Below are 16169 nucleotides of genomic sequence, written 5' to 3' on the forward strand. Positions count from 1 at the left end.
GTTTGATCATGACGCTCCTTCATCCCCGGATCAGCGTCTTCCTCGCGCTCCAGAGAGAGGAGGCGCAGAGAGACCTGAGACCCGAGACCCGAGACTCGAGACCCCAGACCCGAGGAGACCTGTATTCCCGAACCCGGAGGGGAGACCCGAGAGACCCGAGACCTGGAGACGAGACCCGAAGAGACCCGAGGAGACCCTGTCCCCCTGAACCCTCAGAGGAGACCCTGTAGTCCTGAACCCTCAGAGGAGACCCTGTCCCCCTGAACCCTCAGAGGAGACCCTGTAGTCCTGAACCCTCAGAGGAGACCCTGTAGTCCTGAACCCTCAGAGGAGACCCTGTCCCCCTGAACCCTCAGAGGAGACTCTGTAGTCCTGACCCCTCAGAGGAGACCCTGTCCCCCTGAACCCTCAGAGGAGACCCTGTAGTCCTGAACCCTCAGAGGAGACTCTGTAGTCCTGAACCCTCAGAGGAGACCCTGTAGTCCTGAACCCTCAGAGGAGACCCTGTAGTCCTGAACCCTCAGAGGAGACCCTGTAGTCCTGAACCCTCAGAGGAGACCCTGTAGTCCTGAACCCTCAGAGGAGACCCTGTAGTCCTGAACCCTCAGAGGAGACCCTGTAGTCCTGAACCCTCAGAGGAGACCCTGTAGTCCTGAACCCTCAGAGGAGACCCTGTAGTCCTGAACCCTCAGAGGAGACCCTGTAGTCCTGAACCCTCAAAGGAGACCCTGTAGTCCTGAACCCTCAGAGGAGACCCTGTAGTCCTGAACCCTCAAAGGAGACCCTGTAGTCCTGAACCCTCAGAGGAGACCCTGTCCTCCTGCCTGCTGCAGCAAAGTGTTGAGGAGAGCCGGGCGCGCGCCCCGAGCCGGTCTTCGACTCTTTCCGTCACATTCCGTCACTATAAATACATTTAAGCACCGACCCAGGACCAGTTACTCAGGTCTTAGTGGGTTTGTTTCAGATCAATTGATAAATAAATAGGTACATAAATAATTCTGCCTCATGTTGTTTATATATCTGTTATCAAGGAAATGTGTGTGTGTGTGTGTGTGTGTGTGTGTGTGTGTGTGTGTGTGTGTGTGTGTGTGTGTGTGTGTGTGTGTGTGTGTGTCTGTCTGTCTGTGTGTGTGTGTGTGTGTCTGTGTGTGTGTGTGTGTGTGTGTGTGTCTGTCTGTGTGTGTGTGTGTGTGTGTGTGTGTGTGTGTGTGTGTGTGTCTGTCTGTCTGTGTGTGTGTGTGTGTGTGTCTGTCTGTGTGGGTGTGTGTGTGTGTGAAATCGTTACATGATCCTCAGCGTTGTTATTCTTTATGACTGTAATATTCTTCTCATATCCAAAGAGAACACTTTTTTTCCTACAGATTAAAACAATAATTAAGTTTTTTTTTGCACAACCACAAACTTTATGAGTTCAAGCGAAGAAACAAAACAAAACAGGAAGAAACATCTCTTAACTGTAAATGTGTTAATATTAATATTTCATGTTGGGTGGTTGTGTTTCACTTTTCCATTACTGTGATGGGGGCTCCACCTAGTGGCTTCATTCCGGTGTTACAGTTGTAATGTTTAGTTTATGACTCTTCATATAAAGACGTGCATGTTGTTCACCTCCCTGCCGCAGGGGGCGCTGTTACATTGTTCTGTGATCGCATGTCGTCCAACTCATGAGTTTGAGAATCGTTCTATGATCTGCTGGAAGTGACTAGATGTTTGTCCATGAAATGAAATATGTGTATGTAACATAGTCAATTTGGTCTGTATTAAATCCAGCTAAAATGGAAATTACGCCACCTGCTGTGGTTAAGGTGCACTTGCATTTCATTCCAAGACGCAAGGGATTGTGGGGGATCCCCAGAGCGACTCGGGATTCCTCAGGAGGTAACGTCTGTCTGAATGGGTCTGTGGGCTATATCGGGATAATTAATAGGAATAGTGAATGAAAAGTGAGCTGGCTTTATTTGTTTGTTTAGTAATTGTCTTAGATTGTATTTGTCATGTTTTCATTAGGTTATGTATTAGTTTTATATGTTTCGTCGCCAGTCATTAATGTTTAATAGTAGCTAACCTAGCTAACACGAACGTGGCTCCGTCTCTCTAGAGCGGAGCACGCTGCCCACAGAAGCTGACGACGTCCTCTGTCCCTTTGTGTGAATGCAGAATAAACAGTTGCTACCAGCCTGCCCAGCTCCAAGGAGATTCATTGACCAGGAGACATCTCACAGGGGTTACATGTACAATCCTTTAATATAATATCTTACAGAGATCCATCCATCAAAAGGCAGTTTGAATGCATTTTTTTAATGTGCTTTTTTGTAGTTTTCTTTTCATCCTAATCAAGAAAAGCTCCCCAAAGTTTTAAATCAGCTGTATTTCTTGTTTTCATGATTGTTTACATGTTTGTAATCATTTGAAGGTGATCTCATGTCTACATTATAGTTGTGCAGCTTTTATCCCATTCAGAAACCACGTGGGTCACATGACTGCATGTGGACTTTGTGGTTCTGGGGTGGTTGTCGGCACAGATCCTGAACTCTATATGATATATGATATGATATGATATGATATTGGTTTTATTGTCATTGCATAGAGTACAGGTACAGAAGCAACGAAATTGAAAAGAAAGGGGATGGAAGATTACAGCATAACATGAGGGAAGAGAGGCGAGAAAAAAACAACCCCCCGACTATGCCCCTAGGGGTACAGTGTGGGAGCAGGAAAAAAACACCTTAGCACATAAGCACATACATCTTAAACATAAATTGCAACGAGTAGGAAGGGGGGAGGGGAGGTAAGCCAAAGACTGGGTGATCTAAGCCCAGCCATTGGGGGCAGGAGGTGACCAGCACCGACAAGCAGCCAGCCCGGTCCTTCAGCCATTACAGCGCCGATCACAGGCCCCGTCCTGTCACACTGGTTGGACGAAGCAGACGAAGGCGTGGGATGGGGGAGGGGGGTAGTGAATGCATTTCAGTGTATGTTAAGTTCGTGTGAGCGTGGCCTGGTATGTCGTCCTCCCCCAGGCCACAACAGACAAAGTTCTCAGTCCGCAAGATGGTCGTTGCCATGGAGATAGCCTTGAAGGGTCCTGGGGAGAAAACAACCACAGGTGTCTGTGGATAGGGGGAAGGGAATGAGAGAGATTCTCGTTTCAGTGATCTTCGGGGGAGTTGTTGTTCCAGTAACGGCCTTGGCCAAGGCCCGTCCTGGTAAGGGAGCCGAAAGCAGATAAGATTGGGATTGTGTGGTCTTCCAGTAGCTGCATTTCAATTTTGCGCAACCACTATTCCTCCATCTTCCTCCCGTTTGCCAATAGGATTTCAAATCGATCCACTTTCATAAGGTGGAGCCTCCTCAGCCCGTTCAGTGGGACACCTGTTTGGACCTTCGCTGGCTTCCCGCCGCTGGCTCCGCCCTCTTTTTTATAGTGCAGAAGAGCAGTCGGATCTGGGTCCTGAACTTCTGGTCCCTGACGCCGTAGATGAGCGGACTGAGCAGCCGGGGCAACACGTTGATGAACAAGAAAGAAGTGAAGAGGATCTCCGTTCGGTCTTGGGGCCATGCGGTGACCAAGGTGAGTTTGAGGAAGGGCGCGATGAAGGTCAGCATGCACAAGAGCAGCTGGACTCCGTGCAGCAGGATGGTGTTGTGGGCGCTTCTGGCCGCGGACCGGTCGGAACCGGTGACGGCCCGAGCAGTGCACAGTACCTTCAGGTAGGTGACAATCACAGTGAGGAAGACGAAGGAGAACAGAAGAGCCTGAGGGGAAGACGTGAAGACGCTTTGATCTGCACTCAACATCAGGGAAGTCACCCAGACGAAGCCAGGAAGTGAAGACAACAATTAAGGAAGTCATCCAGACAAAGCCAGGAAGTGAGACAACAAACAGGAAAGTCATCCAGACGAAGCCAGGAAGTGAGACAACAAACAGGAAAGTCATCCAGACGAAGCCAGGAAGTGAGACAACAAACAGGAAAGTCTGATATCGGAAGGAACCGATCTGTACTCTACCTCAACCACCGCACTGTGCACCTTGTGGTACTTCGTGTTGTACATGTTGGCGTGGTAGCAGATGACCGAGGTGGAGAAAACGGACAGCGGCTGGGTGGCGAGGATGATGAAGACTTCTACGAGGGCGGGGATGAAGGAGACGACCCAGATGAGTGCGATGAGAGCATGGGCTCGCTGCACAGTGCAGATGTGCACGTGATGAAGAGGTCGACAGATGGCAATGTACCGCTCCACCGCCATGCCGGCCAGGTTCAGAGGGCTGTTCCTGGAGGAAGACAAAGGAGCTGTTTACTGCTCAAACTCTAGAGGAGAGAGGACATCAAGAGGACATCAAGAGGATGCCAAATGGACACCGAGTGGACGCCAAGTGGACGTCAAATGGATGCAGAGGGGACATCAAGAGGAGGTCAAGAGGACACCAAGTGGAGAGACATTAAACTTGTGTCCTGTGGTTTATTCTGTTGTTCATTAAGTGGAGAAGAAGTATTCAGTTCTTTACTTAGATCTAGTACCACACAGTGTAAATACCTACTTGCTGGTGGTCAGTAAGAGGAGCAGCAGGAGGCAGCAGGAGCTCATGCTCTGGCCTCCAAGTCAAGTCTTTCACCAGGCTAAGGCAAGTCTTAGGTCACCAGGCTAAGGCAAGTCTTAGGTCACCAGGCTAAGGCAAGTCTTAGGTCACCAGGCTAAGGCAAGTCTTTGGTCACCAGGCTAAGGCAAGTCTTAGGTCACCAGGCTAAGGCAAGTCTTAGGTCACCAGGCTAAGGCAAGTCTTTGGTCACCAGTCTAAGGCATGTCTTTGGTCACCAGTCTAAGGCAAGTCTTAGGTCACCAGGCTAAGGCAACTCTTAGGTCACCAGTCTAAGGCATGTCTTTGGTCACCAGGCTAAGGCAAGTCTTAGGTCACCAGGCTAAGGCAAGTCTTTGGTCACCAGTCTAAGGCAAGTCTTTGGTCACTAGTCTAAGGCAAGTCTTTGGTCACCAGGCTAAGGCAAGTCTTTGGTCACCAGTCTAAGGCAAGTCTTTGGTCACCAGTCTAAGGCAAGTCTTTGGTCACCAGTCAAAGGCAAGTCTTTGGTCACTAGTCTAAGGCAAGTCTTTGGTCACCAGGCTAAGGCAAGTCTTTGGTCACCAGTCTAAGGCAAGTCTTTGGTCACCAGACTAAGGCAAGTCTTTGGTCACCAGTCTAAGGCAAGTCTTTGGTCACCAGGCTAAGGCAAGTCTTTGGTCACCAGTCTAAGGCAAGTCTTTGGTCACCAGGCTAAGGCAAGTCTTTGGTCACCAGTCTAAGGCAAGTCTTTGGTCACCAGTCTAAGGCAAGTCTTTGGTCACCAGTCTAAGGCAAGTCTTTGGTCACCAGGCTAAGGCAAGTATTTGGTCACTAGTCTAAGGCAAGTCTTTGGTCACCAGTCTATGGCAAGTCTTTGGTTACCAGTCTAAGGCATGTCTTTGGTCACGCAGTGTAAATACTCCCCTCAAGTCAACACCTACTTGTTGGCAGTAACTAAGACGAGCATCAGGAGGCAGCAGGAGGTTCTGCTCAGGGTGGAGACGTAGGATGCGATTTGGAGCGACAGGGAACCGGCCAGCATGATCATGTCGTTTATCACCAGATGGATGTACAGCACATACCTGCAGAGGAGGTGGAGGACGAAGAGTCAAAGAGTCAAGAAGAGTCAAAAAGAGTCAAGGAGAGTGAGAAGGTCCCCCGACTTATCTCCTCGACCGAGAAGGTGACATAACAGAGAGTAAGGAGTCAAGGAGACATGAGAACAATAAGGAAGGTGAGCACAGAGTTCAAAGGAAAGAGAGAAGGAGGGACATAAATTACTCAATCAGTCAAAATCACATGTTGCAAACCCTCAACCTTCAAAAGAAAATAACCTGCTATAACAAAGACGTCTGAGGACTACTTCACATGTCTGAATGGACTCCTGATGCTTTTATTTTGTAGGAAGTGTCTTCACTAACGAATGTTCTTTAGTTTATTAGACGGAGAACTAAACGTTGCTCAACAAGACAAAGATCCTCTGAGGAGAAACCAAACGGGAAGCTCAGATTTGAAACAACAGCTTCCTGTATTAGTGTCAAGAGTTTCACAATAAAAGCAAAATAAACTGGAATTAACTTCACCAAAAGCTCTTCTTCAGACTTCACAACAGAAACAGAAGGTCAGGTTACAGTTGGAATATCAGCTAAAATATCAGTTTATGACGAAATGGAAGTTTGAATAATTTAATTCTTCTTCTTTTGAGACCAAAACTATTAATAAACAAATCAGTAACATTTCTTTCTGAATTACACAGTTTATACTCTGAGAATATTTGTTATTGAAGGAAAGAAGGAACAATAACAACATCGATTCATGACTTTTGAACAATAGTTTAAAAGTTACAACAACAAACTTCAGCCAGTTCAGCAGCTCAGTGTCACACGTTCGTCTGAAGGAAAGCTCACAGACAGAAAGCTCACAGACAGGAAGCTCACAGATAGGAACATCACTAACAGAAACATCACAAATAGAAACATCACAGACAGAAAGCTCACAGGCAGAAAGCTCACAGACAGAAAGCTCCCAGACAGGAACATCACTAACAGAAACATCACAAATAGAAACATCACAGACAGAAAGCTCACAGGCAGAAAGCTCACAGACAGAAAGCTCCCAGACAGGAAGCTCACAGACAGGAGGTTCACAGACAGAAACATCACTAACAGAAACATCACAAATAGAAACATCACAGACAGAAAGCTCCCAGACAGGAAGCTCACAGACAGAAACATCACTAACAGAAACATCACAAATAGAAACATCACAGACAGAAAGCTCACAGACAGGAATCTCACAGACAGAAAGCTCCCAGACAGGAAGCTCACAGACAGAAACATCACAAATAGAAACATCACAGACAGAAAGCTCACAGACAGGAAGCTCACAGGCAGAAAGCTCACAGGCAGAAAGCTCACAGACAGAAAGCTCACAGACAGGAAACTCAGCGGGTCCATCTATCACCTGGGGTCTCGCTGGAAGTCCTGGTTTTTAAAGTAGGTGAAGACAAAAGCTCCATTGATGCAGAGGATGACGAAGACGAGGGAAAAGCTGATGACGTTTTTGATGACAGCCTCGTATAAGTTGTCCAAGCGTCCAGTTGAGTTCATGACCCACCTCGTCCCGTTGGACGTCTCAGTGCTGAAGATCCACACAATGAAACTAATAACGCACGTAGGATGACGTAAAGAGTTTAAAAAAACATTACATAGTAATAATTATACTAATTATAACAATAATAAAGATGATGATAATAATAAAGATGATAAAAATAATAATAAAGATGATTATAATAATAATAAAGTAATAATAATAATAATGATTATCAAAGATTATGAAATAATGAAAACAATCTAAATATTTGAATAAAGCTGCAGATCATATTCATGTGATCTGTCTAAATAAAATAAATGATTTGTATATGTTACATTTCCAAGCTAACTTAGTGTCTGTTTAAGAACAGAGACATCATTAATCATTTAAATAGTATAAATTCTAGCAAATAGTAAATCTATCCAAGCCTTTTTCCTACCTACATGTTGTAAGACGTTAACGAGGACGCAACATTATCATTCTGGTCTTCAGGGCCGTCTAACGTCCCAAGATCCACAGCAGAATACTCACGCGGTCACAGGGCTGAGGGTCATGTGGAGGCGCCGCCTGCTACAGGCAGCGAGGCCGTCAGCTCATATAGACGATCCAGCAGTGGGAGGATATTAATATTATCATGGGAGGTGGGGTGTGAGCAAGGAAGATCATTTTAATATGTTGAACGGAAATGTAGCCTGTCGAGTACACGTTGTGTCATGAAGGTGTGAACATAAAAGTAGAAGTTAGTCTGGAGTCAGATAACGAGTCCATTGCTCTGTTTCTGAGGATTTATTGAAAAGTGATTAACAAGTTCTTCTTATCATAAGCTGATGCAGTTTCCACACACACATCACCATGGACTGTGGTCACCAGTCAACAAGTCTTAGGTCACCAGTCCAAGTCAAGTCTTTGGGCAATTAATTGATTAAAATACATACACTACTGTTCAAAAGTTTGGGATCACCCAGACAATTTCGTGTTTTCCATGAAAACTCACACTTTTATTTATCAAATGAGTTGCAAAATGTATAGAAAATATAGTCAAGACATTGACAAGGTTAGAAATAATGATTTGTATTTGAAGTATTACTTTTTTTTCTTCAAACTTTGCCTTCGTCAAAGAATGCTCCTTTTGCAGCAATTCCAGCATTGCAGACCTTTGGCATTCTAGCTGTTAATTTGTTGAGGTAATCTGTTGAAATGTCACCCCACGCTTCCTGAAGCACCTCCACCAGTTGGATTGGCTTGATGGGCACTTCTTGCGGACCATACGGTCAAGCTGCTCCCACAACAGCTCAATGGTTGAGATCTGGTGACTGGCCACTCCATTACAGACAGCAAGCTGCCTGCTTCTTCCCTCAAGAGTTCTTGCACAATGTGGAGGTGTGCTTTGGGTCATTGTCCTGTTGGAGGAGGACATTGGCTCCAATCAAGCGCTGCCCACAGGGTATGGCATGGCGTTGCAAAATGGAGTGATAGCCTTCCTTATTTAAAATCCCTTTTACCTGGTACAAATCTCCCACTTTCCCAGCACCAAAGCAGCCCCAGACCATCACATGACCTCCACCATGCTTGACAGATGGTGTCAGCCACTCTTCCAGCATCTTTTCACCTGTTCTGCCTCACAAATGTTCTTCTGTGTGATCCAAACACCTCAAACTTGGATTCATCTGTCCAGAACACCTTTTTCCAATCTTCCTCTGTCCAATGCCTGTGTTCTTTTGCCCATACCAATCTTTTCTTTTGATTGGCCAGTCTCAGATATGGCTTTTCTTTGCCACTCTGCCTAGAAGGCCAGCATCCCGGAGTCGCCTCTTCACTGTCGACGTTGACACTGGCGTATTGCCGGTACCATTTAAAGAAGCTGCCAGTTGAGGACCTGTGAGGCGTCTATTTCTCAAACTAGAGACTCTAATGTACTTGTCTTCTTGCTGAGTTGTGCACCGGGGCCTCCCACTTCTCTTTCTGCTCTGGTTAGAGCCCGTTTGTGCTGTTCTCTGAAGGCAGTAGTACACACCGCTGGAGGACATTTTCAGTTTCTTTGCAATTTCTCGCATGGAATAGCCTTCATTTCTAAGAACAAGAATAGACTGGCGAGTTTCACAGGAAAGTTCTTTTTTTCTGGCCATTTTGAGAGTCTTATCGAACCCACAAATGTGATGCTCCAGATAATCAACTAGCTCAAAGGAAGGCCAGTTTTATAGCTTCTCTCATCAGCAAAACAGTTTTCAGCTGTGCTAACATAATTGCACAAGGGTTTTCAAGGGTCTTCTAATCATCCATTAGTCTTCTAAGGCGATTAGCAAACACAATGTACCATTAGAACACTGGAGTGATGATGAAATGGGCCTCTATACACCTATGGAGATATTTCATTAGAAACCAGACATTTCACCTAGAATAGTCATTTACCACATTAACAATGTATAGAGTGTATTTCTGATTGATTTAATGTTATCTTCATTGAAAAAAACAATGCATTTCTTTGAAAAATAAGGACATTTCTAGTGATCCCAAACTTTTGAACGGTAGTGTATATTAATACATTTCTGTTCTATTTGTATGTGCTTCCAAAATACATTTATATCATTTAACTTTATATCATGATAACTTGATAAGGGAGTACATCAAGAGAGAAGTAGAGTCACTATATAGACTTCTATACAACCAGAGGAGTCGCCCCCTGGTGGTCAGGAGAGAGAATGCAGCTGTAATGTGCAGCATTGGGTTCACTCCACTACTGGCTCCCTTTCAGTAGCACCGGTCGGACCCTGACGGTCCGGTGGCCCCGACAGGCCAGGTACCGGGTCCAGTACTTCCTGAACAGCTCGTCTCGGAAGCCGTAGATGACGGGGCTCATGAAGCGAGGGATGATGTAGACGAGCAGGAAGAAGACGTAGCGGATCTCCAGACTGAAGCGAGGGAACAGGGAGATGAGCGCCGCCTGAAGGGAAGGAACCACGAAGGCCAGCATGCACAGCAGCAGCTGAGCACGCTGTGGATTATTATTAAAGAAACATCCATGAGACTCAGAAGACTCAGAAGACTCAGAAGACTCAACACTCTGAGGCTCATTACTCATTTGTGATTTTGGGCTATACAAAATAAACTGAATTAAACTTGAAAGAATATAAAAAATGTTCATCATGTACAAAAAATGCAGAAGGTATATTTTCATAAAGCAACATACGTATCATTTGGCTATCAAAGTATTGATTACAGAGCTATTGATCTACTGTCTCACCTGTCTCACCTGTCTCACCTGTCCTCACCTGTCTCACCTGTCTCACCTGTCCTCACCTGTCTCACCTGTCTCACCTGTCCTCACCTGTCCTCACCTGTCTCACCTGTCCTCACCTGTCTCACCTGTCCTCACCTGTCCTCACCTGTCTCACCTGTCTCACCTGTCTCACCTGTCTCACCTGTCTCACCTGTCTCACCTGTCTCACCTGTCTCACCTGTCCTCACCTGTCTCACCTGTCCTCACCTGTCTCACCTGTCTCACCTGTCCTCACCTGTCTCACCTGTCTCACCTGTCGTCACCTGTCTCACCTGTCCTCACCTGTCTCACCTGTCTCACCTGTCCTCACCTGTCTCAACTGTCTCACCTGTCCTCACCTGTCTCACCTGTCTCACCTGTCCTCACCTGTCTCACCTGTCTCACCTGTCCTCACCTGTCTCACCTGTCCTCACCTGTCTCACCTGTCTCACCTGTCCTCACCTGTCTCACCTGTCTCACCTGTCCTCACCTGTCTCACCTGTCCTCACCTGTCTCACCTGTCTCACCTGTCCTCACCTGTCCTCACCTGTCCTCACCTGTCTCACCTGTCTCACCTGTCCTCACCTGTCTCACCTGTCCTCACCTGTCTCAGCTGTCTCACCTGTCTCACCTGTCCTCACCTGTCTCACCTGTCCTCACCTTGTCCTCACCTGTCTCACCTGTCTCACCTGTCCTCACCTGTATCACCTGTCTCACCTGTCCTCACCTGTCTCACCTGTCCTCACCTGTCTCACCTGTCCTCACCTGTCTCACCTGTCATCACCTGTATCACCTGTCTCACCTGTCCTCACCTGTCTCACCTGTCTTACCTGTCTCAGAGTATTCATAACAATGTTTGATTTCCATTCGAAATGTCTCTCTCTCTTGGTGTCCTTGTCTCTCTGTCTCTTTGTCTCTCTGTCTCTTTATCTCTCTGTCTCTTTGTCTCTTTATCTCTCTGTCTCTTTATCTCTTTGTCTCTCTGTCTCTCTGTCTCTCTGTTTCTTTGTCTCTCTGTCCCTTTATCTCTCTGTCTCTTTGTCTCTCTCTCTGTCTCTTAGTCTCTTTGTCTCTCTGTCTCTCTGTCTCTTTGTCTCTCTGTTTCTTTATCTCTCTGTCTCTTTGTCTCTCTGTCTCTTTGTCTCTCTGTCTCTCTGTCTCTTTGTCTCTCTGTCTCTCTGTCTCTTTGTCTCTTTGTCTCTTTGTCTCTCTGTCTCTGTGTCTCTCTGTCTCTTAGTCTCTTTGTCTCTCTGTCTCTCTGTCTCTTTGTCTCTTTGTCTCTCTGTCTCTGTGTCTCTTTGTCTCTCTGTCTCCCGCTCGGGACACCAACAGAAGCCTAAGCTCCGCCTCCTACCTGCCCGCCGTGCAGCAGCACGGTGTTGCGCGCCCTCTGGGCGGAGGCCAGGCCGGTGGAGGCGGCCCTGGCCGTCAGCATGATGCGGCAGTAGGTGTAGAGCAGCGTGAGCGCCACGAAGGTCAGGTACACGCTGTCGAACACGCAGTTCTTGTAGTAGATGGAGCGGTGACGGAACAGCAGCGGGTGGTCGCAGAAGATGCGCGTGTGGAAGAAGCTGGCCGGCTGGTGGACGGCCGTGATGAGGAGGTCGGTGACGGGCGGCGCGGCCGTGAGGAAGAGGATGAGGATGATGAGGAGCAGCGTGTGCCGCACGGTGACCATGTGGCCGCAGTGCAGCGGGAAGCAGATGGAGACGTAACGCTCCAACGCCATGCCGGCCAGGATCAGAGGGGTGGAGCGGGTCGTGAGCACCGCCATCATGATCTGAGGGGGCGCGCCACACGAGGACAGGTGGGGACAGGTGAGGAGAGGTGAAAAGGTGAGGACAGGTGGGGACAGGTGAGGAGAGGTGAAAAGGTGAGGACAGGTGGGGACAGGTGAGGACAGGTGAGGAGAGGTGAGGACATGTGAGGAGAGGTAAGGTGAAAAGGTGGGGACAAGTGGGGACAGACGAGGACAGGTGAGGAGAGGTGAAAAGGTGAGGACAGGTGGGGACAGGTGAGGACAGGTGAGGAGAGGTGAAAAGGTGAGGACAGGTGAGGAGAGGTGAGGACAGGTGAGGACAGGTGAGGAGAGGTGAAAAGGTGAGGACAGGTGAGGAGAGGTGAAAAGGTGGGGACAGGTGAGGACAGGTGAGGACAGGTGGGGAGAGGTGAGGACAGGTGAAAAGGTGGGGAGAGGTGAGGACAGGTGAGGAGAGGTGAGGACAGGTGAGGACAGGTGAGGACCGGTGAGGACAGGTGAGGACCGGTGAGGACCGGTGAGGACAGGTGAGGACCGGTGAGGACCGGTGAGGACAGGTGAGGACCGGTGAGGACCGGTGAGGACAGGTGAGGACCGGTGAAAAGGTGAGGACAGGTGGGGACAGGTGAGGACAGGTGAGGAGAGGTGAGGACAGGTGAGGACAGGTGAGGAGAGGTGAGGACAGGTGAGGACAGGTGAGGACAGGTGAAAAGGTGAGGACAGGTGAGGACAGGTGAGGACAGGTGAGGACAGGTGAGGACAGGTGAAAAGGTGAGGACAGGTGAGGACAGGTGAGGACAGGTGAGGACAGGTGAGGACAGGTGAGGACAGGTGAGGACAGGTGAGGACAGGTGAGCACAGGTGAGGAGAGGTGAGGACAGGTGAGGACAGGTGAGGACAGGTGAAAAGGTGGGGACAGGTGAGGACAGGTGAGGACAGGTGAGCACAGGTGAGGAGAGGTGAGGACAGGTGAGGACAGGTGAGGACAGGTGAGGAGAGGTGGGGACAGGTGAGGACAGGTGAAAAGGTGAGGACAGGTGAGGACAGGTGAAAAGGTGGGGACAGGTGAGGACAGGTGAAAAGGTGGGGACAGGTGAAAAGGTGGGGACAGGTGGGGACAGGTGAGGACAGGTGATGACAGGTGAGGACGTGGCAGCACCCACCAGGACGCAGCAGACGGAGGCGTGGATCCTCCGGAAGACGTAGCTCACCACGTAGAGCGCCGTCACCAGGCTGAGCTGCAGGGCGTCGTTGATCACCATGGAGACGAACATGATGTAGCGCGGGTTCTCGTAGAACCGGCTGGGGTCAAAGGTCAAAGGTCAACCTCCGGCGGCTCGGCGTGCCGAGCGGCGGGCGGCGCGGCGTACCTGTGGCTCAGGAAGGTGAGCACCATGCTGCCGTTGGACACGCTCAGCAGCAGCCACACCAGCATGGCCACCGTGTTCTTGGTCACCGCGTTGGAGAAGCTGTCGTAGGCCGCGGGGGCGGAGCTTACGTTCAGCAGCACCGCCGCGCCGACGGAGGAGGAGGAGGAGTTCATCTTCCTCTCAGGCTCAGCTTCGGGTTGACTCCATGGTGACGACTGCAGAGATGATGAAGAACAAGGAGAACGTCTTAGGCTGAGTCTCCTCCCGGACCCTTGAGCCCTTGGATGTCTTTCAGCTTCGGGCGCCACACCGACCACCGCATGGCGCCCTGCAGACGGGAAAACATGTAAACGATGGACACTACTCGCCCTCATCGGGCGCCATCTTGGCTACGTAGCGCAAGAGGAGGAGCCCTTTCAACAGCTTTTCATTTTATTTCTAAAACAATGGCAGACGAGATGCTCCGGTAGAAGCGGTCGACCACGGAGCAGAGCAGCGATGGAGGAGGGATCGCAGTTTCCACATGGGGTGGAGAAAGGTAAACAAGGGACAACAAGAGGGCAGGAAGTGCTTCATTTGGTCACTTTAAGTTTCACGGGTATCGCGAGCAGATTTGCGTCCGTCACTCCGCCAAGTGGTGAACGTGAGAATTACATGTGAGACAGACTCATCAGACGGAGGCACCAAGATGTCTCTGGAGAGCAGTGTCCTTCAGAAAGGGTCCAGTAGACACAGCCTTAGTGTTCAGAACCGTGACAGAGAGACTCAGGACGTCCTCTCCTCTCCTCTCCTCTCCTCTCCTCACCTCTCCTCTCCTCTCCTCTCCTCTCCTCACCTCTCCTCTCCTCCCCTCTCCTCTCCTCTCCTCTCCTCCTCCTCCTCTCCTCTCCTCTCCTCTCCTCTCCTCTCCTCTCCTCCTCTCCTCTCCTCTCCTCTCCTCCTCCTCCTCTCCTCTCCTCCTCTCCTCTCCTCTCCTCTCCTCTCCTCTCTCCTCCTCTCCTCTCCTCTCCTCTCCTCTCCTCTCCTCTCCTCTCCTCTCCTCCTCTCCTCCTCTCCTCCTCTCCTCTCCGCTCCTCTCCTCTCCCCTCCTCTCCTCTCCTCCTCTCCTCCTCTCCTCTCCTCTCCTCTCCTCCTCCTCTCCTCTCCTCTCCTCTCCTCTCCTCTCCTCTCCTCTCCTCTCTCCTCTCCTCTCCTCCTCTCCTCTCCTCTCCTCCCTCCTCTCTCTCCTCCTCTCCTCCCTCCTCCTCTCCTCCCTCCTCCTCTCCTCTCCTCTCCTCCTCCTCTCCTCTCCTCTCCTCTCCTCTCCTCTCCTCTCCTCTCTCCTCTCCTCTCCTCCCCTCTCCTCCTCTCCTCTCCTCCTCTCCTCTCCTCTCCTCCTCCTCTCCTCTCTCCTCTCCTCTCCTCCTCTCCTCTCCTCTCCTCTCCTCCTCTCCTCTCCTCCCTCCTCCTCCTCCTCCTCTCCTCTCCTCTCCCTCCTCTCCTCTCCTCACCTCATCTGTCCTCTCCTCCTCCTCCTCCTCTCCTCTCCTCTCCTCCTCTCCTCCTCCTCTCCTCCTCTCCTCCCTCTCCTCTCCTCTCCTCCCCTCCTCTCCTCTCCTCTCCTCACCTCTCCTCACCCCTCCTCTCCTCTCCTCTTCCTTTCCTTTCCTCTCCTCTCCCCATCCTCTCCTCATCTCTCCTCTCCTCTCCCCATCCTCTCCTCTCCTCTCCTCCTCTCCTCTCCTCTCCCCCTCCTCTCCTCTCCTCTCCTCCTCTCCTCTCCTCTCCTCCTCCTCTCCTCTCCTCTCCTCACCCCTCCTCTCCTCCTCCTCTCCTCTCCCTCCTCTCCTCTCCTCTCCTCTCTCCTCCTCCTCTCCTCTCTCCTCTCTCCTCCTCTCCTCTCACCTCCTCTCCTCTCCTCACCTCTCCCTCTCCTCTCCTCACCCTCCTCCTCTCCTCTCCTCTCCTCCTCTCCTCCTCCTCCTCTCCTCTCCTCTCCTCTCCTCCTCTCCTCTCCTCCTCTCCTCTCCTCCCCTCTCCTCCTCTCCTCTCCTCTCCTCCCTCCTCTCCTCCTCCCTCTCCCCTCCTCTCCTCTCTCCTCTCCTCTCCACTGCTCTCCTCCTCCTCTCCTCTCTCTCCTCCTCCTCTCATCCTCTCCTCTCCTCTCCCCTCCTCTCCTCCTCCTCTCCTCCTCCTCTCTCCTCCCCTCCTCTCCTCTCCTCTCCTCCCCTCGTTCCTCCTCCCTCCTCTCCTCCTCTCCTCCCTCCTCTCCTCTCCTCTCCTCCCTTCTCCTCCTCCCCTCCTCTCCTCCCTCTCCTCTCCTCTCCTCTCCTCCCTCCTCTCTCCTCCCTCCTCCTCTCCTCTCCTCTCTCTCCTCCCTCCTCCTCTCCTCTCCTCTCTCCTCTCCTCCTCTCCTCTCCTCTCTCCTCTCCTCTCCTCTCCTCCTCTCCTCTCCTCCTCTCCTCTCCTCCTCTCTCCTCTCCTCCTCCTCTCCTCTCCTCCTCTCCTCTCCTCTCCTCCTCCTCTCCTCTCCCCTCCCCCTCTCTCCTCTCCTCCCCACCTCTCCTCTCCTCCTCCTCTCCTCTCCTCTCCTCATCTCTCCTCCTCCTCCTCCTCTCTCCTCCCTCTCCTCTCCTCTCCCTCTCCTCTCTCCTC

General features: G+C 50.3%; 2 protein-coding genes across 2 annotated transcripts; both read right to left on the minus strand.

Moving 5' to 3' along the window:
- Positions 1-3360: 3360 nt before the first annotated feature.
- Positions 3361-7167, minus strand: LOC130207830 (odorant receptor 131-2-like). The gene is made up of 5 exons (XM_056436549.1): positions 7022-7167; positions 5520-5640; positions 4541-4590; positions 4009-4273; positions 3361-3756 (listed from the first exon to the last, which is right to left on the minus strand). Exons 1-5 carry the CDS (start codon positions 7165-7167, stop codon positions 3361-3363), a joined length of 978 nt encoding a protein of 325 aa, XP_056292524.1.
- Positions 7168-9884: 2717 nt separating this feature from the next.
- Positions 9885-13648, minus strand: LOC130207831 (odorant receptor 131-2-like). Its single transcript, XM_056436550.1, has 4 exons — positions 13536-13648; positions 13329-13467; positions 11761-12186; positions 9885-10133 (listed from the first exon to the last, which is right to left on the minus strand). The coding sequence occupies exons 1-4, from the start codon at positions 13598-13600 to the stop codon at positions 9885-9887; spliced, it is 879 nt and encodes a 292-aa protein (XP_056292525.1). The 5' UTR covers positions 13601-13648.
- Positions 13649-16169: the final 2521 nt, after the last annotated feature.

Source organism: Pseudoliparis swirei, chromosome 18, assembly GCF_029220125.1.
Source record: "Pseudoliparis swirei isolate HS2019 ecotype Mariana Trench chromosome 18, NWPU_hadal_v1, whole genome shotgun sequence".
Classification (NCBI taxonomy): Eukaryota; Metazoa; Chordata; class Actinopteri; order Perciformes; family Liparidae; genus Pseudoliparis; species Pseudoliparis swirei.